The sequence below is a fragment of the Callorhinus ursinus genome, unplaced genomic scaffold (assembly GCF_003265705.2).
Source record: "Callorhinus ursinus isolate GAN/ISIS: 27379988/994484 unplaced genomic scaffold, GSC_fseal_2.0 scaffold23, whole genome shotgun sequence".
Classification (NCBI taxonomy): Eukaryota; Metazoa; Chordata; class Mammalia; order Carnivora; family Otariidae; genus Callorhinus; species Callorhinus ursinus.
The window spans coordinates 1,464,725-1,489,753 of record NW_027397085.1 but is presented as its reverse complement, the minus strand read 5'-3'; the positions used below and the strand labels follow the sequence as shown (position 1 = coordinate 1,489,753).

The 25,029-nt window shown below is 46.4% G+C and overlaps 1 protein-coding gene across 2 annotated transcripts in view; it reads right to left on the bottom strand.

Annotated features, from left to right (window-relative positions):
* Nucleotides 1-25,029, bottom strand: part of ARSB (arylsulfatase B) — a 166,153-nt gene that overhangs the window by 17,800 nt on the left and 123,324 nt on the right. Inside the window, exon 7 of one of the 2 annotated variants that reach the window (XM_073905285.1) lies at nucleotides 11,253-11,387. The exons of the other annotated variant lie outside the window; for it this stretch is intronic. Within the exon in view, the coding sequence (XP_073761386.1) occupies nucleotides 11,253-11,387 (135 nt within the window). The remainder of the gene's footprint in view (nucleotides 1-11,252; nucleotides 11,388-25,029) is intronic. 2 annotated transcript variants of the gene reach the window in all.

The following is a 25,029-nucleotide window of genomic DNA, read 5'->3' as shown; positions in this document are numbered from 1 at the left end:
CCTGTGTATCTGCCCATAAGAAGCTTTATAGAAAGCTCCTCTTCAGGGGCGCCTGGGTGGCTCAGTCGGTTAAGCATCTGCCTTCGGCTCAGGTCATGATCTCAGGGTCCTGGGATTGAGCCCCACATCAGGCTGCCTGCTCAGTGGGGAGAAGGCCTCTCCCTCTGCTTGCTGCTCCCCCTACTTGTACAGATTCACTCTCTCTCTCTCTCAAAAATAAAATAAATAAAATCTTTAAAAAAAAACAAAGAAAGAAAGAAAGCTCCTCCCTCATGTAGGCTACACATGGCCAAGTCCCAGAACCCCCTCCCCCCAAGCTGGGTGCCTTATCTCCACATCCTCCTGTTGTAGTGACAGTGGTAGAAACATGTGGAATGAGAAGACAAAGGGGTGGCATATGGAACCCTGGAGAGAACCAACATCTGAAAGGCAAAGCAGAGGGGAGGAGCCATGGAAAGACTGAGGAAGAGGAGTGAGACTGGAAAAATGCCTCAGGAGCCACAGGAAATATTCCATGGAGGAAATGGTTACTGTCAGAGAGAAGGAAAGTCCGAGAACGCAGGGAAAGAGCAATGGATGTGGCAAAGAGGATGCCAGAGATGGCTGTGGAGGCAGCAACTGCACTGGGCTTGCAGCACACAGTGCCCAGAACAAACATGCGCAAGGGATCCAGCAAGCTTGTAATAACACAGACAAGACAGAAGAATGTGTCTTTTCTCTAATCATCCCCCAATTAAAGTCGTAACAGATGATCATGTCCAGTTCTGATGTCATCATGTGCCAACCACCGTCTCTATTCTGACCTGCCCCACAACAGGCAAAACAACAAGGCAGAACTATGGCTCTCCTCTGCATTCACGTGCTTGGGTCGTCTCTCCCTAAATACAAGTTTTTAAAGTAATTGGTAGAGTCCGTCAGCAAATAGCTATAAATAGGCACTGTGTATATATAAAAAAAGAGAAACTAACCAAAAATATTCCTCTTCAGCCTGTGATTAAGATGATGAGCATGAACCAGGCTGGGTCGTCTGTTTTCTGGCGGGGGATGAAAGGAGAAAGCCTCCCCCGCCCCCCCCCCCCAACATGGCATCTAGTGAAATCCCAACCGCAAAGCCTCATGGTCCAAAATGCCTTGCTGAAGGCCTCTCTCTTCCTGTGTTGTACTGTTCGTATTCCAGTGCGCAGGAAAGACGTGTCTAGGCTCTGAGCACATTTTTGGATAAGGTAGAAAAAAAGTGCTAATTTAATACTTTTGGAAGGGGGGCCCTGCCCATGGAATCAGCCTGTGATGGCTGTCAGGTGGGCCTGGCCTCTCTGGGCAGGTGGGTGATGCTGCCCTTCCTGACCCCGGGAGCTCAGGCTGGGGCGGCAGTGCCAACAATTACAGCGCAGAAAGCTCAAGCCAGTTGGCACTCTTCCGAGGACAGCCCTCCACAGCCCTGCTCCTCCACAGCCCAAAGCCCTGCATGTTATACAAACCCTGTAATCACCCAAATAAGGACCACAAGGTGCTGCCTGCCAAAGGCAAAAAAGCAAACATTTGAGACAGCTCTCTCTAGCCTCCCCTCGTTCTTGGCAGCAGCCCGGTTGAAACGAAGGATGTTTTATATTTTGAGACTATCAGGGTCTCCCATGAGCCAGCACTCAGAACACAGTCTCTCTTTCCAAGGAAAACTAGAAGCGCATGTGAGAAGGTAAGCAAAGATGGGGGTCTTTGCTCTGCAACTGATTTAGTGAGAATGAAGGGTCAAAGAGCTGCCATCAACTCCCCAGACCTACTTGGGAAGATCTGGTTCCAGAGAGCAACCGCCTTCAATGCTCACGAATTTGCAGATGCTGATATGAAGCTGACAGCTTGACTCGGGAGTCCAACAGACAAACATCCCGGGATTCCCGAAGCCCCAGTGTTCTCCCTGAAAACCCAGTGCTAACAGTCACACCCATAATCCCAAACGTGCTTCCTGAAGAGTGCTGGCTGCCAGGGACCCCACACACATTTGGGAAGTAACTCACAGAGGGGGCAGCATCTGACCCGGTGCCGGCCATCCCAGTCTGGAGAGACACTCTCTCCCTATCGGTCATCTGCTCTCTACCTGAAGCCTGAAGCAGGTGGGAGGGACTTGACGCTAAGCATTGCTGTCACTTCTCTTTCCCCGGTACCAGTGTTAGCCCGCTCACATTAAGGGAAGATGGGCAGAGCTAAGCCCCACTTCTGAGACCTGCATATGGAAAACTAATTAATATACAGAGAAAAATAAGACAGAACTGAATTTTCCATCTGACTCAAGAATGCTGAGGATCAGGTAGATTTGGAAATGGAATGGAGGGGCCTCCTATCATACTGGGGATCTCATCTACTGCAGGATGGTAGTCTAGGCGAACAAAACCCCACAGAGCCAGAGTAAATTCTGAAAATACAGCTGATTGCTTTGATGCTGTCTTCTGGCTCTAGTATAGTGTGTCACGTGGAAAATTTAAAAAGATACCCAGGGCAACTCCTACCCCCCTTACACCTTCTTCTTCTTCTTCTTTTCCTTCTTCTTCTTCCTTTTTGGAAAAGGAGCATTGTAAATAGGGAAGTAGGAGTATTTGCAACTGAACACTCCATGACAAACCTAGAGCTGGGCAGAAGCAAAGCAGGAAGCTGTCTACAGAGGGCTAGATAGTCACTGGCAATCTCGACTTCCCACCCACTATTTTGCCCGACCGTCTCTCTATGGGGCTGGAATTCCCAGCAAAAGCATTCCCCCGAGCCGACTGAAGCGTTGCATTTACAAGGTATCATGTATGAAAACAACAAGAAGAAACCAACAAGAATGTTTTGAATACGTGCTATGTGGAAAGAACTGTGCAAGGTGTCACAGGAATTACAGAAAACCATTAATTAATTAGGTTTTCTGAGGATGTGCCACGGTACAATGTTAGATATGAGAAAGTATCTTTACTTAGGAAGTTTATAGTTAACTGGAAGATAGATGTCGATAAAAGGCAATACGTGATGAGTGCCAAAGGAATGGCACACAACTGAAATAATTTAAGCATTAATTGAGCACCAAGCATTTGCAAGCCATGTGCAAAGGACTGTGGGGAGTGGCACAGAATTCCAGAGACAGCTTCCAGAGACTGCTTTCAGAGAAAGCTTCCTGGGAGAGGTGAGACTTGGGAACCAAGGCTGGCAGTGAAGGACTGTAGGATTCAGGGAGGTGGATGGAGAGGAAGAGTGTGCCCCAGGCAGAGGGAAGGAGCACGAGGCAGGACTCCCAAAATCTGTGCTGACTCTGGAGGACAGTGAGGCATCCTGGCTGGCTGCAGGGGGGACACAGTGAGAACAGTTTGGAAAGGATGGGTCCGATCAGTTCCCCCAAACTACAGAAGGGAGAACTTTTTTCAGCAGGTAATTGGAAACCAGTCACAACTTTTTGAGCAGAAACGAAAGGCACATTTTTAGAAAACTTCATCTCCAAGCTCATATGATGTGATTATTAAGTTTCTCAGATGACTCGATACTGGGAAAACATCACAGCTGGGAAAGACTGTCCACAGGAGAGGAGAGTCCACACTGCAAATGAGCAGGCTGGGTCAGGACAGCAGAAAACCCATCAAAGAGCCTCGACGGACAGGAACTGAAACTGGGAGACAGAGGGAAAGCCTAGGTGACCAACAGAGCAGGAGAAAAGGTGACTATTAGGTCTGGAATGGCACCACTGAACAAAGAAAGTGAGGGCAAGGCTGCTTTTTGAGGGGGATGGTGAACTAGGTTTAGACACACTGTGAGACATGAGCAATCGGACATGTCAGCGTAGACGCGGTGAGGGATTTACGGCAGGTGTGTTCCCAGCTCGCCTAACTTCTGTCGCATGGCGCACGGGGCCTGCCTCACCTGCTTTGTCTCCTCCCGCGGATCACGGTCCCACCGCGTTTCGTGGTCTCCCTTGCCGTTAGGTTGTGCCGGCACACTCCCAGGCAGCCCTGGGCCCAGAAAAGTCTCCTGTGCACAACTTTCCATGCAGACAGGCAGACCGGCATTGGTGGCTCATTAAACATGGCAGGGCCATGAGATGGAAGAAGCCGTGGTTCCCCAAACACCACTTGGACAAGAGCTGTCTGGTGCTCAGGAATGCCCATTTTGTTCTCTACATGAATGAGAGATGCCTGTGTGAACTGGATTAGCACCTACTTTCGGTCTGCTCCAATAGTCGGCATTATCTTCACAAATCCGTCCCTCCTCCAGCCTCATCACACGCCCCTCCCTCACGACTATGTTCCAGACGTGCCGATTTCTTCCGTTCTTTGGACACACTAGGCTCTGATGGTCTATACGGCCCTTCCCTGCGGCCGACATCTTTGCATTTGCTCTTCCCTCTGCCTGGAGGACTCTCTATGGCTCGTGGCCCAGCTAACTTCTTTTTCAGGTCTCAGACCAAATACTACTTCCTCAGAGTGCCTTTTTTCACCACCCAAATGAAATTCGGTCAACCCCTGTTCATCTTTCATAACCCATATTACAATTTGCAATTCTATATTTCTTTATTTACTATGTCTCCCTATAAAAGTATAAGATCCCCAAAAAGCAGGGACCGTGGCTGTTTTGTTGGCACTGTACTGTTCACCCAGTGCCTCACACTCTGTAGGTATCTGATAAACAGCACCGAATAAGTGAATGCCTGGAGCTCCAAGGTTCTGATGAGACCTGAGAGTGATCTGAATGGGGACAAACAGGAGGAAGAGAGCAACCGGCTGAGACATAACTGTGGGAAATATACATTTGGGTATGGCACTGACATCTCAATTCACACCCCAGACAGGGTCACTGCCAAAGAACACGGGGTAGGGCAACAATATGAGAATAATTAAGGAGCTGGTTGGTACAGGGTGAAGAATGTTAGAGCTCCTGGGAGGCCTCAGACATCACATCGCCAGAGCTCCCCTTCGTGTAGATAAGGAAACAGAAGGTAAGTCCCTGACCCAGCTAGTTGGTGTCCAAGGCATGCAGCTCTGTAGCAGGTCCTACTAAAATAGTCTGGATTCCTGGTTGCCTTGATAGCTGAGAGGGAACATAATTTTAAATTTGTGGCCAGGGAAAACCTGTGGTCCTACTGCTGGACCAAAGGGGCGTCTCGTGATGGACTTAGGTGAACCTGTATGTCCTAAGATCTTAACTCCAGGGTCCTTTCTCCTGAATGGCCAGAGAGGGGGAGCGGCTGCATGGGAGCCTGAGGAAGAGACACCCACGTCCCATTTGGTTGTGTCTGTTCTCCTGAGAGTGCAGCCCTTATCTGGATGAGACGAAGAGCCTTCCTCAGAGAAGTAAGGAGCGGGCCTCTTGGGACCTGAAGAGAAGCATGCTCCCTTCCCCTGTAGGACTCCTCAGCTCTCATGGAGAGCATTTTCACTCACACATTGGAGCTGGAGCTCCAGTTCCGATGATTCACTGTAACACACTTCCCCCTGCGCTGGGGACACTTCTCGTATAAATACGATTAAATGAGCCTGTCAGTCCTCTGGTATCCTTTGAACACTTGAGAGAAAGCCGGCAGCTTACTGGGGCTTTTTCCAAAAGAAATATTTGCTACTAAAAAGTGATTTCCACACACATCCATGCCTCCCTTGATCAGGAGATAATTGCTGGGCCGTTAAAGTCGTCAGAGCTGGGGGCTGGCACAGATAAGTGGGCCAGCAGGAGCCGAGAATGCCCCTGGAGTCGCACTAGCCCCGGCCCCCTCTGCTCTCGCAAGCTTCCCTGAGGTCAGAGCATCCAAGTTCCCACAGGCACAGTGCCGGTCTCCTTGGCTGGAGGGCTTGGATCAAACATCTGCTCCCCTGCTTGTGGCCGCCTCCCTACTTCATCCGGCCCACAACCCCTCTGGAGGTTCAAATGACGCAAGCTCTCCGGAGACTGGAATTCTTTCCCCATGGAATATAGTCATTTATTCATTATTTCAACGAATATTTGTACCCGACTAGGAACTGATTTCATTCCACTCGGTGACTACTTATTGAGCACCTATTATGTGTGGGGAACTGCTCCAGTATCACTCCCTGCGGGCAAGGAGCTCCGGCTCGAGTGACAGTCTGTTCCCTGTCTCAGCGCCCGGGTTCTTCCACCTGAGGGCAGCGGGCAGCACCGGTCAGGGCGCCTGGCAGTCCTGGGGAGTCAGGAGTATAAGCAGGATGCCTGAGAGGCTCTAAGACTCTTTGCCCAGTAATGTTTTGGGAATAAAAGAGAAATGTCCTTTAGTTTCAAGGAGCTCACATAAGATATAAGCAGCGTTAGACTCCTGCAAAAAGAAGCAAATACCAGGGGAGAGATTATCTCTCAGGATGAGTAATTGCTCATGCAGATGTGAGCAAAATACAGAGTGAAAAGCAAATGAGTGTTTCACTCCAACTCTAGGAGAATTCTTTTCATCAAAGCTAATTCATTCCTCCTTCCTTCCCTTGCTCCTCCCCTCCATGTCCACCTACCACTGAGGGCAGAGGACTTGGTCATGTAGTCACCCGAGCGTCTCGTGAGGAAGAAAGCAGAGGGCAAGTCAGAGAGGTTGGGGGGGGGGGGGTTGCCTAACTTTCACGTGACTCAGCAGAGACGGAAATCACAGAGCTACCCTGACTTGTCACACTGGGTGACACGACTCCTGGGAGGACAGGACAAGAGCGCAGAGGATCAGGGAAGTCTCTTGACACCGCAGATAATTAATACACTAAAACCAACAACCAAAGCACAAATGGAAGCTGTAATTACCCAAACGCTTTCCAAGAGTGGATCCTGGAGAGGAGGCAGAGAGGGGCAGTTTCTACTTGTGCAGGGGCTGGGGAAGGACTGGCCCTTCGGACGCCCCCCTGCTTCTGTGGGGCTCACTAGAGTCATCTGCCTGTCCCCCGACACCCTGCTCCCTCACCAGTCACCATCCAGCTCCGCAGGCTCGGGTCCATGTTCACACCAGACACGATGCCCGTGGTACTTGCAAGGAATGCTACAGAAGAGCAGTTCTCCATTGCTGTGAGCAAGGCAGTGCCAGAGACGCGCGGAGACGGAAGAATCTGGAATCCCAGCTCTGCCACTGCCGAGCTGTGCAGCCTTGGGCACAGGCTTCTAAGACTTACTTTACTTCTCTGTAAAACAGGAATAATACTACCACCTCCCTTCCTGGGGCTTCTGTGAGGACTAAAGGGCCCCAATGCAAAGTGCCGAGCCAGTGCCTGGCACAAAACAGAGGGAAAATATGGGAGCCGTTACTGTTCCTGTCATTGTTATTGTTATTATAAAATCTACTCTGGCCTCACCTTCTTCGCTAGGACCCTCCTGTGTCACTGAGGGACTTAAAGGAGACGGCAGTAACAAAACGAACCAGTGCTCAGAGCAAGTGAAAAATGACAACACAGTCACAGCGCCCGCGGCCATGTACAGCAATTTCATATCTGGGAGATGTCATGAGGCTGTTGATAAGCAAGATCAGCTTCTGCATGCGACGCACTGTACCAGTCACCACCAGGGAAATAATAACACCTTTTACAGTAAGAGCTAACACTCACTGAGATGGCCCCCTTCAGAAGCTTACAGGAAACAAAACGCAGTTTCCGGATTGGCCTTCCTCCTCTGGATTCATTACAGTATTGATGCTTCCAACTTCTTTTATCCATGTAACTGGACTGTTGAAAATTTGTTTGCAGGTCCATGCAACCACCTCACATTGTTGCTTCACGGTAAATTCCCAGGCTGCCATCCCTCCTCACACTGTTCTTTGCGGACAGCTGTGAGCACAGCACTCTACATTTACCCCATTTCATTCCAGCCTGTTAGGTTTGCCTCATTATTCTCAACTGTCAGCTTCTCTTGGATCCCGACTTATCATCTGCTGTACTCACTACTGTCCATGGCTCTTACGGCATCTGGAATGTGTAAGTATGGCTTTGGTAGCTTCTTCCAAGTCATGCCACAAGAAAATGGGTCATGGATCAGAAGCTAGACAAGATGTTGACTCAAAGCAGTAGGCACCCCTGAGAACTCTTTTTTCTTTTAAAGATTTATTTATTTATTTGAGAGAGAGAGAGAGAGAGACAGCAGGTGTATGAACTGTGGGGAGGGGCAGAGGGGGAGAGAGAGAGAGACTTAAGCAGATTCTGCACTAAGCGCTGAGCCAACGTGGAGCTTGATCTCATGACCCTGAGATCATGACCTGAGCTGAGGTCGAGAGTCAGACGCTGAACTGACTGAGCCACCCAGGTGCCCCTCTCTGACAACTCTTAAGTCTTAAATCGTTCCATTTAAGACGTCACCAGCTCGCCGCACTTGCCATGCTTATTCCTCTACTCCCTACCACTCCCAATTAGCTCTTCTTCCTCTTGCTCTCTTACAACTATGTCTGCGGTGTACACAGAAAGTGGGGCCATGAAGATGGGCAGCGGTTGAGGACAATAAAGTGAGCACAGAGCGTTCCATGGTGGGGTGTGGTGGGGGTGGGGGGCGGGGTGGGAAACAAGAGGGTGGTGGAAATGAGGCCAGTGAAAACTGTACTCTGGAAAACATTAAGCCAATGGACTTCAGAGCATCCAGTCTGTGGAGGGAGATAAAACAGAAATTTTTGAGAGATTAAATAATTCAGTGCTGAGCCTGCTGTCCACACTGCACGTTCCTAACTGGCTGGTGGTACCTAGATTCTATCAGATAACACAACTTCATCAGTCGGCTTCCAGGTAGAGTTAGCCCCATGACAGTGTCCTTCTATTAAAAAATGAACCCAGGCCAGCTCCATGGGGAACAGGCTCAGTGAAAACAGTATGTTTTCTTCTATAACCTGTTATCAAAGAGGCAGTGACTCCTCACTGGGGAAAAGCAAGTGTTTCAAACCAGAAGAAGCCTAAGCCCAGAGTTTGGAGTGCAGACCTTTCTAGGACTTCCGGCTGGCCCCCACCCTTCTGGAACCAACGTAAGGAGGAGCATCTTATTTTCAAAGCCCTTTAAATATCTGAGGAACCTGAAGGTGCCAAAGGGGTGGAGATCCCAACGATTTGGACCCGCTTCCAAAGAGATCCTCAGAAGTGGCCTTGAGCGAGGCAAAGAGACATAATAAAGCAAATCTAAGAAGTGAGGGGATGAGAACAAAATAACCTTTCCCACACACTTAAAAAAATCCTTAATTATTATTCAGCCATAAAAAAGAATGAAATCTTGCCATTTGCCATGACATGGATGGAGCTAGAGAGTATAATGCTAAGTGAAATAAGTCAGAGAAAGACAAAATACCTTATGATTTCACTCATATGTGGGAATTTAGGAAATAAAACAAACGAGCAAAGGGAAAAAAGAGAGAGGCAAACCAAGAAACAGACTTTTTAAAAATGTGTCAGAGAGAGAGAGCGAGCGAGCGGGCACAAGCAGGGGGAGTGGCAGGCAGAGGGAGAAGCAGGCTCCCCGCTGAGCAGGGAGCCCGATGTGGGATGCGATCCCAGGACCCTGGGATCATGACCTGAGCCGAAGGCAGACGCTTAACCGACTGAGCCACCCAGGCATCCCCCAAGAAACAGACTCTTAACTATAGAGAACAAACTGATGGTTACCAGAGGGGAGGCAGGTAGGGGGACGGGTGAAACAGGTGATGGGGATTAAGGAGGGCACTCACCGTGATGAGCACTGGGTGTTATACGGAAGTGATGAATCACTAATATATTGTACACCTGAAACTAATATTACACTGTATGTTAACTAACTGGAGTTTAAATAAAAACTTTAAAAAAATCCTTAATTATAAAACAACCCAAGCACACACAGAAAAGTAGACCAAATAGCATAATATAATAGCATAATACCAAGGTACCCAACACCCAACTGGAACCATTATCCACTTTTGGCCAATTTTCTATCTTTCCCTGCCTTTCCCTGCTCCCCACATTGTTCTAAAGGAAATCCTAGCCATCATAACATTTGATCTATAAACATTTCAGTATATATTTATAAAAGACAAGAGTTCTTTAAAAAAACAATAATCACAATACTATTATCACATTAATAATGATTTAGTGAGCAAAGAGGAGCAATGTTTCCTAGAACATTGACAATAATTCCCCAATGGCTTCACATATGCAGTTCTATGGTCTGAATGTTTATGTCCCCTCCAAATTCATACGTTGCAATCCTAACCCCCAAAGATGATGGTAGTTGGGGGTGGGATGCTTAAGTCATGAGGGTGGAGGCCTCATGGGTGGATTAGTGCTTTGTAAAAGAAGCTCCAGAGGGATCTCTTCCCTCTCCACCATGTGAGGACATAGCAAGAAGGCATCAGCTATGCATCAGGAAGGGTGCCCTCACCCGGCTGTAATCATGCTGGTACCTTGAACTTGGACTTCCGAGCCACCAGAACTGCAAGAATTCAATCTCTGTTGTCTATAAGCTACCTAGACTGTGGTATTTTGTTCTGGCACCCTGAACAGACAAAGACATCCATCCAGTCTGCCTTTGCGTGGTTTTTAAAACGCTTTTCTAATGAGGCCTGCACTTACCTCCTGGGTGGCTGGAGGGACATTGTCCTAGTGCACGTAGCTGGCTCAGGACAGCCCCGTATGCTCACAGAGCTCATCCTGTACTGGGTGGAGTAAGATTCATTTCATGTTGCATTTACACCTCCCAGCACAGAGAAGTACTCCTATTAAAGTATTTCCCTGATTTCCAGAGCCACAGGCAGCCTCAGAAAGCCAAACAAATCATTTTGAAGGCCACAAGGGACAAATCTCACTTCAGCCTTCACGCCTGCTCAGCACTCAGCATTGGCTGATGCCCCTGCCCTCTTTGCAGTGTCACTGGAGGGAACCACGGAGGGAACCGTGGCCCTCTCTGCTTGGGCCAATGATGCCCTGGCTGACATTTCTGTTGGACATAGAGGGAGGTGGGGCACACAGGAAGGCATCAATGAATGTTAGCAATTCCACTTGGCCTGCTTTTGACTTTCTCAACTAGTCAGAGCTAAATGTGAATGAGCGCTGAAGGCTTCCATCTCAGGTAACGGATGTGCAACACAGCCACGTGTAAATTACAAACCACCCTTCCAGGCGCCGAGGGGAGAGGGATACAAAGATGAATGGACAGATGGCCAGGTGCCTGTCTTTGAAAGGTTTGGAATCTAATGAAAATGTGCATGCATAAGCCTGTCATAACGGGCTAGAGGTACAGAGAAAATGCTGAGGGGCACCAAGGGAGAAGCAATTAGTGCTTAATTCTGCCAGGGAAGGTGGGGGGGGTACTGGCTGGCCAGGCCTTACCAAGGAAGGTTGTGTTTGAACTGCATCTCAAGGGATTCGCCAGATTTCTGCAGGCAGAGGAAGGCAAGGAAGGGCAGCCGAGGCAAGAGGAGCAGCATGACGAAGAGCACGGAGCCAGGAAGGCACGTGGCACATCTGGGGACAGGAAGAACACAGGAGCGCTGAGCACGAGAGCCAGGAGAGGGCAGGGTCAGGAGATGGGGCTAGGTGGCGTGGCTGGGCCTCCAGCCCAGCTCTCTTCTGGAGCGGGCACTGGGGGCTCACCGAGGGACTCTCAGCAGGCAAATGACTCTAGCGGGGAGGATTTCAGGTTCACCTCCACCTTTCATATAGATCATGGTGACTCTCTCCTATGTCTACACTGAGGGCCAGTGCCGTGGTGGAGCTGGAAGAAGTGAGGAGCAAACAAGGAGACAGATTAGCATGGAGCACGTTCAGGGAGGAGGGTAGGGGCTGTCAGGTCTGGCTACATCAGTAGCACCTCTTGCCATACAGCTGGCACCGAGAGATCCATGCTGCAGTCAGGCTGAGGCCAGCCGGAGCCCCAGGACCAGGCTGGACACCAGGCAGGAGCAACTCTGCAGCTGTTTGGTACAAGGCATCTGGCCACTCGCTGCCCGTCAGCCTTCACCCCTGCTCTAATAACCATGCCCTCTATCACCCTGCCCATGAGACCTGGGGCCTGCCTTGCTCTCCCGACAGCAGGCCTATAGGCCTGGCCCTAAACCCCATCCCATGGACACATTCCTTAAGTTACATGCCTGCTTACTTGGCCCTCCGATTTTGGCTGGCCCTAGGAGCCCCAGTCTCAGAAAACAATCAGAGGCAACTGAATGTCGGCAGAAGATACGGACTGCATGAGCAGGGCCCATCTTTGGGCCCTTCTCATCAAACCTTGGTCCCATGGCCCAGCATGGTGAGCACCCCACTAGACCCTTGATTTAGCAGAGTGGCCCACTTGTTATCCCAGAAGAAAAGGCACTGCTCCGCCTGCTTATCCTTAGCAAACTTAGTGCTCATCATCTCTATTCACATCTCAAACTTCCTGCCACCCGCATGCCTCACTGCTCCCCTCCGATCTCCCTGCCAAGGCAGAATGCTCATTTGTCTTCTCTTCGAGGGCTCAGAGGAGGACCGTCATTTCTCTTCTGGGGACAAGCACAGACAGAGCCTGTTATGCAGGGAGTCAGGACAGGAGGGGAAAAAAAGAATGGGCGTGATTAAATTAAAATCTCCAACCAGCATTCTGATGCCGTGTATTTCCAGTACCACTGCTCTAAGTGTTTCCGGGAGAACTCAGTTGTGCAAAGACAGGTAGAAGCAGCATAGTGAAAACTCCTCTTGGCTTTGAACACAAAAACGAAGTCAGTGCCTGTGAGTTATTTGTTTCTCATCTGCTTTGGAAAGAGGTTGTCTAGAGAGTCTGGAAGCCTACATTCCATTTCAGAGAGCAGACCAGATTTCTGCTGACAGCCAGTTTGGCAGGGGGTAGCTTTTGCCTGGTTTTGCCATGTGAGCTCATTTTCTGGGGGACATTCTACCCGGTTCTATTTCTAGATGCCAACAGAGCTGCACCTTCAATCACGGAACTGTAATTAGCACTAAAAGGCTTTTGCAAGTTTACTTAGGACCTGTTTTCAGAAAACACAAGGCCCTCCTGCAGCAGTGAGAGCTGCTGGGAACTACCTTATCTCGACATCTTCAACTGGGACCCATACTCAGCCTTCCCGTGCTTTGGGAGTTGCAGGAACGTTCAACCACTGACTCCCATGTTCAGTTGAGTCAGAAAGTGATGGTGGTTGGATTTCTCCCCAGCTCTCAAAGGCCTTGAACCTTTGACTTAGTGCTGTTTGCATCGTTCAACTCCCTGCTCCGAAGGCTTCGCACAACTTAACAACTTAGCAATACAAGAAGAGTTAGGCAAATTTCTGTGAAAGATTCAGGTCCTCAAGGGTTGGATTAAGTTAAAAATTTGAAAAAGATGTCTGGAGCTGTCGGGGTGATCAGCTGAGGGCTCCCCTTCCTTGTGGGAGCAGCAGGAGCATGATGCGGGAGCTCCACCTGACATGGATCGGCCCACTGCCACCTCTGTTATATTAGGTTCTACCTGTCCACACAGACTGCACTTTTTTTGAAGTTAGCATCCATATATTATGCTTGCCTTGCCCACATTTCCCAGCAGAGCAAAACAACGGTGCTCAGTAATATTTGCTGATTAAGTAACTGAGGACACACATTGATAGGCTAGAACTTTTGTGGTGGTGGGGGGGGAGGGGAGCCTGTTCTCTTGGTTAGTGGGATTCTGTTCTGGGTAGTGAAACTGGTCCCCTCATTCCCTCCCTGAGAACAGAAATTCTATCAAGAGAACACAATCAAACTAGCAATACAAACTAGGAGGACCCTAAAATCCAACCTAGGAGGCCACTAAAGAGTTAATTCAGTTTGGATAAGAGAATTATGAGGCAAGGCTATACGGATTACACACAATGGATTTATAACACAAGATTTTTTTTTTTTAAAGGACAAAAGTAGTGACTGGGGACATTTCAGATGAAGAAATAACCATGTTAACCTCGCTGCTTTTTAAACATTTGCATCTGTGAATTGCAGAGGCTCAACAGAAAGCAGATTGCCTATATCCACTGAAAGCCGTTCTGGCATGAGAAATTTCTCTTGCATAAAGCAAAACAGATGTGTGAGGGGGAAAAGCAAACTCTCTTATGGGTGTATCAACGTTTGGAATTATATCGTTATCTTGAGAACTATATATTGTGAGAAGCAATGAATACAGAAACTTGACCAGATTATGTCCCTGAAAACTCAATACAGAAAGCAGAAACGTAGTCTCTGGAAAATACTAATTATTAATGCAGATAAAAAGCCTAACAATATATTCACATGTCATCCACAGTGTTTTTTTGTTTTTGTTTTTGTTTTTTAAACTGGAAGGATATCTGCCAACAGAACTAACCTTGTACCAGAGATGAAACATCCAGAATTTTTGGCCAAGTGCTGCCTGGAAGACATGAATTCGGATCCACTTGGCTTTTGAAGTGATTACAAAAAGTGCCACATCCTTGTGAGCAGTAAAGAGTACACCAGGGTCAGACGCACATGTGTCTGTGTATTGGGATCCCCAAGCTAATCGGTTTGGAAATAGGAAAGCGCTCAAAGGCTAGCCCCCCTCAAGGTGTGGGGTATTTACGACATTTACAGGGCAGGAGGCAAGTGCTTGGCTGTCTGCTAGGTCCTGGGAAGTGCACAAGTGAAGCAGAGACAAGAGCACAGGCAGTGATCTGGGAAGGAAAGCACAGGGTCCAGGAGGGCAGGCCCAGGTGGTGTAGGAGAGGAGGCTTCACAGTGGGCAAGAGGAGAGCGCAGACAAACTCCTCAGGGAGCAAGTCCGAAATCAGGCTGGGGAAGTTGTTCAAGGAAACTTCAAATTTGATGTACAGGTAAAATAAATAAGTAAATAAAACATATATTATATATACGTAACAGATTGGGAATGGCAATAGACCAGTCAAGATCAAATTGGTAGAAACGAATGCTAGTATGATTAAAATAACCCCAAATATTTGATATGGTCTTAGTACAGAAACCAAATCAAAGTAACATTCTGTTCCAACACACACCACACACACACACACACACACACACATACACATATATGCACACAATTAGATGTAGCATAAGATGCAGCTTAGAGGGCTCAGGATCATCCTGGGCACCCCTCTTTGATGATGGTAATAGGTTTATAAATTATGAGTGTACATAAAAGAAATAAGTAAATATATTTCCACCAATAGCTTTTCTCCTCTTGAGAAATACACAAAATTTTAAGTTTTATTTAATTACACAAATTAAATTTCAGATAGTTTCTACATGAAGCCACACAGCACAGCATTTATTTATCACTTAAGAAAAGCCCACAGCAGTGATGTGTACTCTAAAATAACAGAGTCACACAGTACAATACGAATCTCTACAGTTTCTCATTTTGTATTTGTTATGAGTATCAGTAAAAGAGTTCTGTTTATTTTCTCCTGACCTCACTAAGTATAATATATTTTCTGCAATTGTATTCTGATGCAGGTTTCTTGAAAAGCAGAGTGTTTCTACGAAAACTTTCGCAGGCTGAAATAGCATAAATTGAAGAAGTAATTACCGCTAATTTATATGGAAAAATTTTTGAGCGTTCCATGCTCAAAATATAACCTCTCAGGCTTTTCCGATACCTTTGGGCACATCTTGCTAATGATGTATGAAATAAATCACAATAAAACACAGATGCTCACAGACAGAGCTCAAAGCTATATGACAGCCGGATGCTTGAGATGCTGAGTGTGGCTCCTGGGGAAGGAGCTTGGCAGCACCACGCTCAACGTCTGTTGCCTGGGGTGGGGGTGGGGGGCACTGCCTGTTTGAGAGCTCGCTGCAAAGCAAATGCAAAATGCTATTCTCCATTTTCACCTTTCTTCATAAAAGTGAAAATCCTCTTTGGATGTCTTTTGGTTGCTGAAAACAGGTACCAAGGTGCGTTTTGGTAAAAGTGAAAGGTGCAACAGGAACTTTTTTGAAAAGTAAGGGATATCTGTATTTAAACCTGCTGTAGTGAGGGGAAAAAAGGATCATAAAACACAAGTATCAAACACTCTCCAATAAATCACTTGGAGAGCAATCCACTGAAATAGAATGAGCTCTGAACATGGGTTAGATGAATAAACAAAGACTCCACATTGCAAAAGGCTGATGGAGTGTTCACATTTAATTTCATGACCACTTCCTCTATTTCACTGATTGGCAGCATAGTTGGAGATGTCTGTAGGCCCACCGCTTCTGAAGGAAAATCTACAGAGCAAAAATGTATGCTGAAAATCTATAGAGCAAAAATGTATGCTGAAAATCTACAGAGCAAAAATGTTCATTGTTAATGAAAGGCACTGGTATCTGAACTTAATAATCAGATGCCATTTCCATTTGGAGTCTATATAATTTTTCAACATGACAGACACTTAAACAAATCAGGTTGAAATTATACATAACTCAGTGTGTAGGTTTCAACTGTGATTAATCTCTTTTTACATGTACATGTGCAATCTCTTATGGAATATTCTTAAAAGCAACCTAATAAGGAAGAAGAACGAGGTTGTGGTTCCAGAGGGATCCTCGATGAAGCAGGGAGGAGATATTAAATCAGTCCCCCTGGGTTGCTTTGAGCTCGCTGCCCCTGTACCAGGCCATAGTGCCTTTACTCATGTTCTCCCCACTGGGCACGCCCTTGCCCTTCTTTTAAGGCCCAGTTAAAACCCAATCTGTTTCAAAATCTTCTGAGAACTCATTTAGGAATAGTCCTCTCCTCAGGCAATATCTCACCTCTTCTTTATTTTCTCTGTTTCTCATTTGGCTCTTCAGTATCCATGGTTGTGTATTATTAGTTATTTTGAAATACGTCTACATTTTAGTTCCCTGATTCATTTATATGCTCTTTGAGGATAAGGAACTCTAGGTTATACTCTTCCTGCGCCTATTGCAACCTTCAAAGTGTGGTCCTGGTACCACTGGAATTGCCTAGTTGTTTGACCAAAATACAGCTTCAGAGATCCTTAAGGTATATGGAAGGAGGGCCTAGCAAGCTGCATTTGTAACATGCTGCCCAGGTGAATCTTAGATTCACCAGATGCAAGAACTAGGAGAGTGCTGTGAACATAATCAGTACCACGAAGTATTTGCTGAATATACAGAGGAACACAAAAGACCCCAAGCCAAACCAAAATAACAACAAAAACAAACAAACCAACCATGTGTAAAACTAAAGGTCCTAGGCACTCAGGCCAGTCTGGAACATACAGAAAATTATTTTCCTGAAGATATGTAGATTTTTCCGGTACGAATTTTTGTCAGGACAACACTTCCCGTTCAGGAGCTATCCTGCACTCTCACTGGCCTGTGAAGCGCTAAAGGGCACGTTCTTCATTATTCTAATGCTTATGGGACCTTGCAAAGAAGCATGACACAACTGATAAAGGAGCCGGATTCTTCAGCATGGTCCTCTGATCCTGCCTCTGAAAGCCCTCTGTCTGGTTCCCTGAAAACATTTCCCTTCCTTGTGTCGCTCTCCATCCCACCCACCCCACCCTCACCCACAGTCTTCTGGGCCCTGGGTCTCCAGGTGTCATTTCAAGGTCAAACAGAACCACACGTTGGGCAACTGGGGTTGGCTGAATTCTAAGTCCATGCCCTTTGCCCCCCCCCTTGGTGTTACCCCCACTGTTTATGTGACTTACATGGCAAAAGGGACTCTGCAGATATGATGCTTATTAATCAGTGACCTCAATAGGGAGATTATCTGCGTAGCCTACCCTAATCCCAAGCCTTTTGAAAACAGAGAGTTTTCTCTGGCTCAGAGCACAAAAGTCAGAGAGATTACAGAAGGATTTCAGGAAGAGGAAGGTTCTTGCTGGCTTTGAGAGGGAGGGGGGTCACCGGGCAAAGACCTGAGAACAGCCTCTGGAAACCAGGAGCAGTCCCTGCAGAGAGAACAGGGATCCCAGTCCTATAAGCACGAGCAGCTGAATCCTGCCAACAACCCGACCGAGCAGGGCAGCGGCCCCGGGCCCGAGCTGCCCGGTGAGAGTGCAGCCTGACCGACGGCCTGCTTGCCGCCCTGTGAGAGCCGGCCCCGAGAACCTGGCTGAGCAATAGGAGAGGAACACAGGAGCCCTCTGGCAATCTCTACAGCAGTCCTCTACTTGCCTCTCAACTCCAGCTCCATCCGTTCTCCACTTGCAGAGACAAAGAATGGGCATTAGTAGAGGAAAACTAAACAGGAGGGGTGGCTATTATCGTTGTTGTCTTTGGTCACTGACCCATTCAGCCAATGGCTCCACCTCTCTCTCCCCCATTGGTACTGCCCTCCCTGGGCCCACACAGCATCAAAACTTCCAGAAGGTTTGCCCCTCTGCCAGGGCCTGAAGTTTTTGGCAAAACCCTCTATATCTGAGCTAGATCACTGATGCTCCCAGGACCCCAGCTGGCTTTAACACAAACAATCAGAAATATAAATACAGACCCTGCAGAACACCCACACACAGACCTGGAGCAACCAGCAGGTGCGCCTTTAAGAATTAGATAACGTGACTGGCATAAAATGAACTTGAATTGAAATGAGTTGAATTAAGATCCCTGACACACAACTACGGCTGCAGGCCTTGAGCAACTGGGGCTGAGAGAGCCATGATCCTGGATGCTTGCCCTGGGACCTGAGATAAAGAGCAGATGAAAGCTCCCACGTCTAAGGTTCAGCCTTACCCAAGCTACACGGTGCTCGGCAGAATGGCACTCGAGTATCCGGCTCTTTGGACGCTTCATTCCTCCTTCCAGAAATCCTACTTTCCTTGTTTAAATCAAATGAACCTATCCAACAAACTGCTCTTAGAGAGAAGGGAAATGATTTTCACGTGCCTTGCTTGATCCCTGAGCAGAGCTAATCCCCACCAACCGCCCCCCCCCCCGCCCACCGCCTTTTTCCTTAAGCAACTTTGCTCAATCCTCATGGAGGGGTTCACTTTATTCTTTCTGCTTTGCACTGAGTAGCTATTTATATGACCCCCTACCCCCCTACTCCCTCCAGCTCTATGGGGGAAGGGTTACATCCCATTTATCTTTGTGTCTCCCCAGGCCTGCCCAGGGAACACTTAGGACATGTTTAAGGAGTTCACTCTGAGCACTGAGTTGGACTTACACTTGAGATTTCCTTTGCTCTCAGGTTTCGGGTAGGGGCTTAAGATCCCTTGATACTGGGAAATTAGGGCCGGGCAGCCATTGTAGCCCACCCCTGAGGTCCTCCAACCCAGGAAGCTGCAGAGAAGGGGAGGAGAAGGAAGCTCCAGATGGAGAGGAGGGAGTGCCAACCTTGCTTCCTGCCCTTCAGCCAGCAGCAAGCAGACTTGCTTCTCTAATTTGATCTTTTCTCTGCTTTGGCCAAGGCTGAGTGCATTCCCCATAGAGCAAGAGTGAAACAATGCAGTTGCTGTTTCAAAGCAGAGAATAAGAGTGGTGGTGGGAAAATGTGAAGCATTTTCCTTGATTTATTTTTGTAAAAGTATGTTATGGGAAGAAGTAGACAAGAAGACAAAATATGCAGTATATTCTGAACCATGAAGGAAAGACACTTTCTATAGTCCTTTAAAATCTTTCATACTATAGCTAATCATTTATTGACTCGCTCAGCAAGCTCTGCATACACTGTAACTGGGGCACGCCTCTCTTTGCGCAACTCGTGGATGTGCCTGGCTCCTAAACCAGAGGGTCTCCGGGGCAGGGACTTGCTGCCGATCATCCTCACGCCCTGATGCCTAGCACAGTGCCTGGAGGACAGCAAGAGCTCAGAGCATGGTGGTTGGCCAGGCCCAGGGATTGAAGAGGGGCAGCAGATGTAGAGAGGGGCAGAGTCTTGGGGCCAGGGGGCCAAGTACTTCCAGGAGGAGGGGATAATGAACACTGACAAGTGTCAGGGAAGAAGGCCAAGTCAGCTTACCCTGAAAAGGAGCCAAGGGCTGTGGAAATTAGGAGGCCACTGGTAACCTAGGGGATGTTTGGGGAAGAAGGCAGATTGCAATTGGGTAAAAAGCAAATGGAAGAAACACTGAATGATGGACACAAATAAACATTTTATTCTATTTTATTTTTTAAGATTTTATTTATTTATTCAACAGAGAGAGCGAGAGAGCACAAGCAGGGGGAACAACAGAGGGAGACAGAGAAGCAGGCTTCCCGCAGAGCAGAGAGCCTGACATGGGACTCGATCCTGGGACCCTGAGATCACGACCTGAGTCAAAGGCAGACGCTTAAGCATCTGAGCCATCCAGGTGCCCCACAAATAAAACATTTTAAAAAATTCATCTAAATGTACATTGTGACGTGACTGGTAAAATAAACTACAGAATACTATGCGGCAGTTAAAAGAATAAAGTAGAGCCACCCCATGGTTTCTCAACCTCAGCATTACTCACATTTTGGGTGGACAATTTTTTTTTTTTTTTTTTTTAGAAGATTTATTTATTTGAGAGAGAGAGAGAGAACGTGCACGTGTGCGCACAAGTGGTGGAGGGGGCAAGAGGGAGAGGGAGAGAGAATCTCAAGCAGACCCTACACTGAGCACAAAGCCTGATGCGGGGCTTGATCCCATGACCCTGAGATCATGACCTGAGCTGAAACCAAGAGTCAGACACTTACCCAACTGAGCCACCCAGGCGCCGCTGGGTGGACAATTCTTTGTTGTGGGCTGTCTTGCGCATTGCAGGATGTTTAGCAGCATCCTTGGCTTCTACCTACGAGATGCCGGTAGCATCACCACCCAGGCCGTGACCACCAAAAATGTCTCCAGAAATTGCCAAATGTCCCTTGAGAAGCAAAACTGCCCCCAGTTGAGAACCACTGCTCTACATGTACTGACTGGGAAAGATCTCCCAGGCAGATCGTTGAGTGGAAAACATGTCCCAAAAAAGTACATTTTACATGGCACCATTTACATGGAAAAAGTATTCTATACACACACACACACAATATCCATATTATATAAGTACGTACCTAGAGCGTGTAGAAGGACAAAACTATAAGCAGTGGTCATCTCTGGGGAGCAGAGTAGGGTAGGGAGTCACAGTGGATTTTGACTTTATTTGTACTGTTTGTGTTTTTAAAAAAAGAAAATGGAAATGTACCCGGTGGGAAAATTAGTTTGCCAGTGAATGGGGACTGAAGATATGGAGAAAGTACTCGTTCATTACTCCCTGGCCAACTTCAGAGAGGAAGAAAAAGGTGGCCAGAAGGAGGCAGAAGGGAAGGAAGGAATTCTTGGGATGTGGGAAAACTGAGCTAAATTCAGTCAAGTTACAATTGTGGACAACGCATTATGAAGAGAGGGGTGAGTAACTTCTAGAATGCTTCTACTTATTAGCTCAAGATTTCAATACTGCTTTGCCAGCACTGACTTTCCCACTACAGTTAAATATGCATGAAATGATAGAATTCCTCTTTGTTTTCCCACTGCATGTTTCTTTAATTTGTGTTTCTTTGGTTTGTGTACCACTTTCTGTAACGAGAGTGCTGATGCCACTAAGGAAACTGTCACTCTTCCGAGTTGGAAAGACCTGAGAATAAAAGCTCCCTTTGCCTTGTGTTTGGTCTGGCATATGGCTGAGTACACTGCAGGAGTGTATTTGTTTTTCATTAATTTGTTTGTCATTTTTCTCCATGATCTATGGAACATTTATTTCCCCTGAAGCAGAAGGATCTGAAATGTCAGAGGTTTCTCTTGGTTTTGCTGGGGCAATGAATTGTGGAGAAAAAGAAATTTTTCTTATATGCTGTTTGATTGTGGAAGGAGACATTTTGTGACCTTTTGCTATTTTACAGTGATAATGAATTTCCTGACAAACCTGGAAACTTTGGGCTTCTTTATTGAAATAATAAGGTTTGAGGAATAACTTTGACCTGTACCTTTGTACAATTAATCAAATACAGATTTTGGAAAAATTGATGAGTTTGGTCTTTACCGAGACACTCTAATTTGTTTCTGTCACTGTGGCAGTACACAGATCTATACCACATAAAAACATCAAACAATTAACTACAGACCCAAGTCCCTGAACAGAGATTTACACACATGTGGTGGGAGGGGGCCTAGGTTCAGGGACTTCGAGCCTGATCACTGTTTGCTTTGTTTCCTTTTTCTTTTCTCTTCTCTTCCTTCTCTTTTTAATTGCAAGAGTAATACAAACTTGTAGAAAACCTGGCCTACACTGAACAGAATGAAAAAGATAATAGGAAATCATCCATAACCTCATTCTCCAAAGGTAATGGACCATCACACCATTTTGGTCTGCTCCTTCTAATCCTGTTTTGGTGCCTGTAATTTATAATTGAGATGATACTGCATATAAAATTTTATATTCTGTGCTTTTTTTTCCTCCTAAATATCGCATATGATGTTTTGTTTGTGATCTCTAAACACTTTAGAGGAAAACTACACTGAGTCCTTAGGATGTTCTAAATAAAGGCTGCAATTCATGGGGAAAAAGAAGGAATAGATCTTTTTTTTTCTTTTTCTTTTTTTTTAAGATTTTTCTTTATTTATTTGAGAGAGAGAGAGAGAGCGCGTGCAAGCACAAACAGGGGGAGAAGCAGGCAGAGGCAAAGGGAGAAGCAGCGTCCCTGCTGAGTAGGGAGCCGGACTTGGGGCTCGATCCCAGGACTCTGGGATCATGACCTGTGCCAAAGGCAGACGCTCAACTGACTGAGCCACCCAGGTACCCCAGGAATAGATCTTCTTGGCAATATTTTAGGAACATCAGATTCTCCCACTGTCCCCCTGCATGTGTTAAGATCTGGATCCAAAAGTACATTAAAAGGATTATTCACCACGACCAAGTGGGATTTATCCCTGGGCTGCAAGGTTGGTTCAACATCCGCAAATCAATCAATGTGATACAGTACATTAATAAAAGAAAGAACAAGAACCATATGATCCTCTCAATAGATGCAGAAAAAGCATTTGACAAAGTACAGTATCCTTTCTTGATTAAAACTCTTCAGAGTATAGGGATAGAAGGTACATACCTCAATATCATAAAAGTCATCTATGAAAAACCCACAGTGAATATCATTCTCAATGGGGAAAAACTGAGAGCTTTCCCCCTAAGGTCAGGAACGCGGTAGGGATGTCCACTATCACCACTGCTATTCAACATAGTATTAGATGTCCTAGCCACAGCAATCAGACAACAAAAAGAAACCAAAGGCATCCAAATAGGCAAAGAGGAAGTCAAACTCTCACTCTTTGCAGATGATATGATACTTTATGTGGAAAACCCAAAAGACTCCACCCCAAAACTGCCAGAACTCATACAGGAATTCAGTAAAGTGGCAGGATATAAAATCAAGGCACAGAAATCAGTGGCATTCCTAAACACCAACAAGAAGACAGAAGAAAGAGAAATTAAGGAGATGATCCCATTTACAATAGCACCCAAAACCATAAGATACCTAACCAAAGAGGCAAAGAATCTGTACTCAGAAAACTATAAAATACTCATGAAAGAAATTGAGGAAGACACAAAGAAATGGAAAAACGTTCCATGCTCATGGATTGGAAGAACAAATATTGTGAAGATGTCAATGCTACCTAGAGCAATCTACACATTTAATGCAATCCATACCAAAATACCATCGACTTTTTTCAAAGAAATGGAATAATCCTAAAATTTGTATGGAACTAGAAAAGACCCTGAATAGCCAGAGGAATGTTGAAAAAGAAAAGGAAAGCTGGTGGCATCACAATTCCAGACTTCAAGCTCTATTACAAAGCTGTCATCATCAAGACAGTATGGTACTGGCACAAAAACAGACACATAGATCAGTGGAACAGAATAGAGAGCCCAGAAATGGACCCTCAACTCTATGGTCAACTAATCTTCGACAAAGCAAGAAAGAATGTCCAATGGAAAAAAGACAGTCTCTTCAACAAATGGTGTTGGGAAAATTGGACAGCCACATGCAGAAGAATGAAACTGGACCATTTCCTTACACCACACACAAAAATAGACTCAAAATGGATGAAAGACCTAAATGAGAGACAGATCCATCAAAAATCCATCAAAATCCTAGAGGAGAACACAGGCAGCAACCTCTTCCACCTCAGCCGCAGCAACTTCTTCCTAGAAACACTGCCAAAGGCAAGGGAAGCAAGGGCAAAAATGAACTATTGGGACTTCATCAAGATAAAAAGCTTTTGCACAGCAAAGGAAACAGTCAACAAAACCAAAAGACAACCGACAGAATGGGAGAAGATATTTGCAAATGACATATCAGATAAAGGGCTAGTATCCAAAACCTATAAAGAACTCGTCAAACTCAACACCCAAAGAACAAAGAATCTAATCAAGAAATGGGCAGAAGACATGAACAGACATTTTCCAAAGAAGACATCCAAATGGCCAACAGCCACATGAAAAAGTGCTCAACATCACTCGGCACGAGGGAAATCCAAATCAAAACCTCCATGAGATACCACCTCACACCTGTCAGAATGGCTCAAATTAACAAGTCAGGAAACGACAGATGTTAGCAGGGATGTGGAGAAAGGGGAACCCTCCTACACTGTTGGTGGGAATGCAAGCTGGTGCAACCACTCTGGAAAACAGTATGGAGCTTCCTCAAAAAGTTGAAAATAGAGCTACCCTATGACCCAGCAATTGCACTACTGGGTATTTACCCCAAAGATACAAATGTAGGGATCCGAAGGGGTATGTGCACTCCAATGTTTATAGCAGCAATGTCCACAATAGCCAAACTGTGGAAAGAGCCAAGATGTCCATCAATAGATGAATGGATAAAGAAGATGTAGTGTATATATACAATGGAATATTATGCAGCCATCAAAAAAACCCCGAAATCTTGCCATTTGCAATGATGTGGATGGAACTAGAGGGTATTATGCTAAGTGAAATAAGTCAATCAGAGAAGGACATGTATCATATGATCTCACTGATATGAGGAATTCTTAATCTCAGGAAACAAACTGAGGGTTGCTGGAGTGGTGGGGGGTGGGAGGGATGGGTGGCTGGGTGATAGACATTGGGTAGGGTATGTGCTATGGTGAGCAATGTGAATTGTGCAAGACTGTTGAATCACAGACCTGTACCTCTGATACAAATAATACATTATATGCTAAAAAAAAAAGAGAGAGAGAGAGAGAGAGAGAAGATAGTAGGAGGGA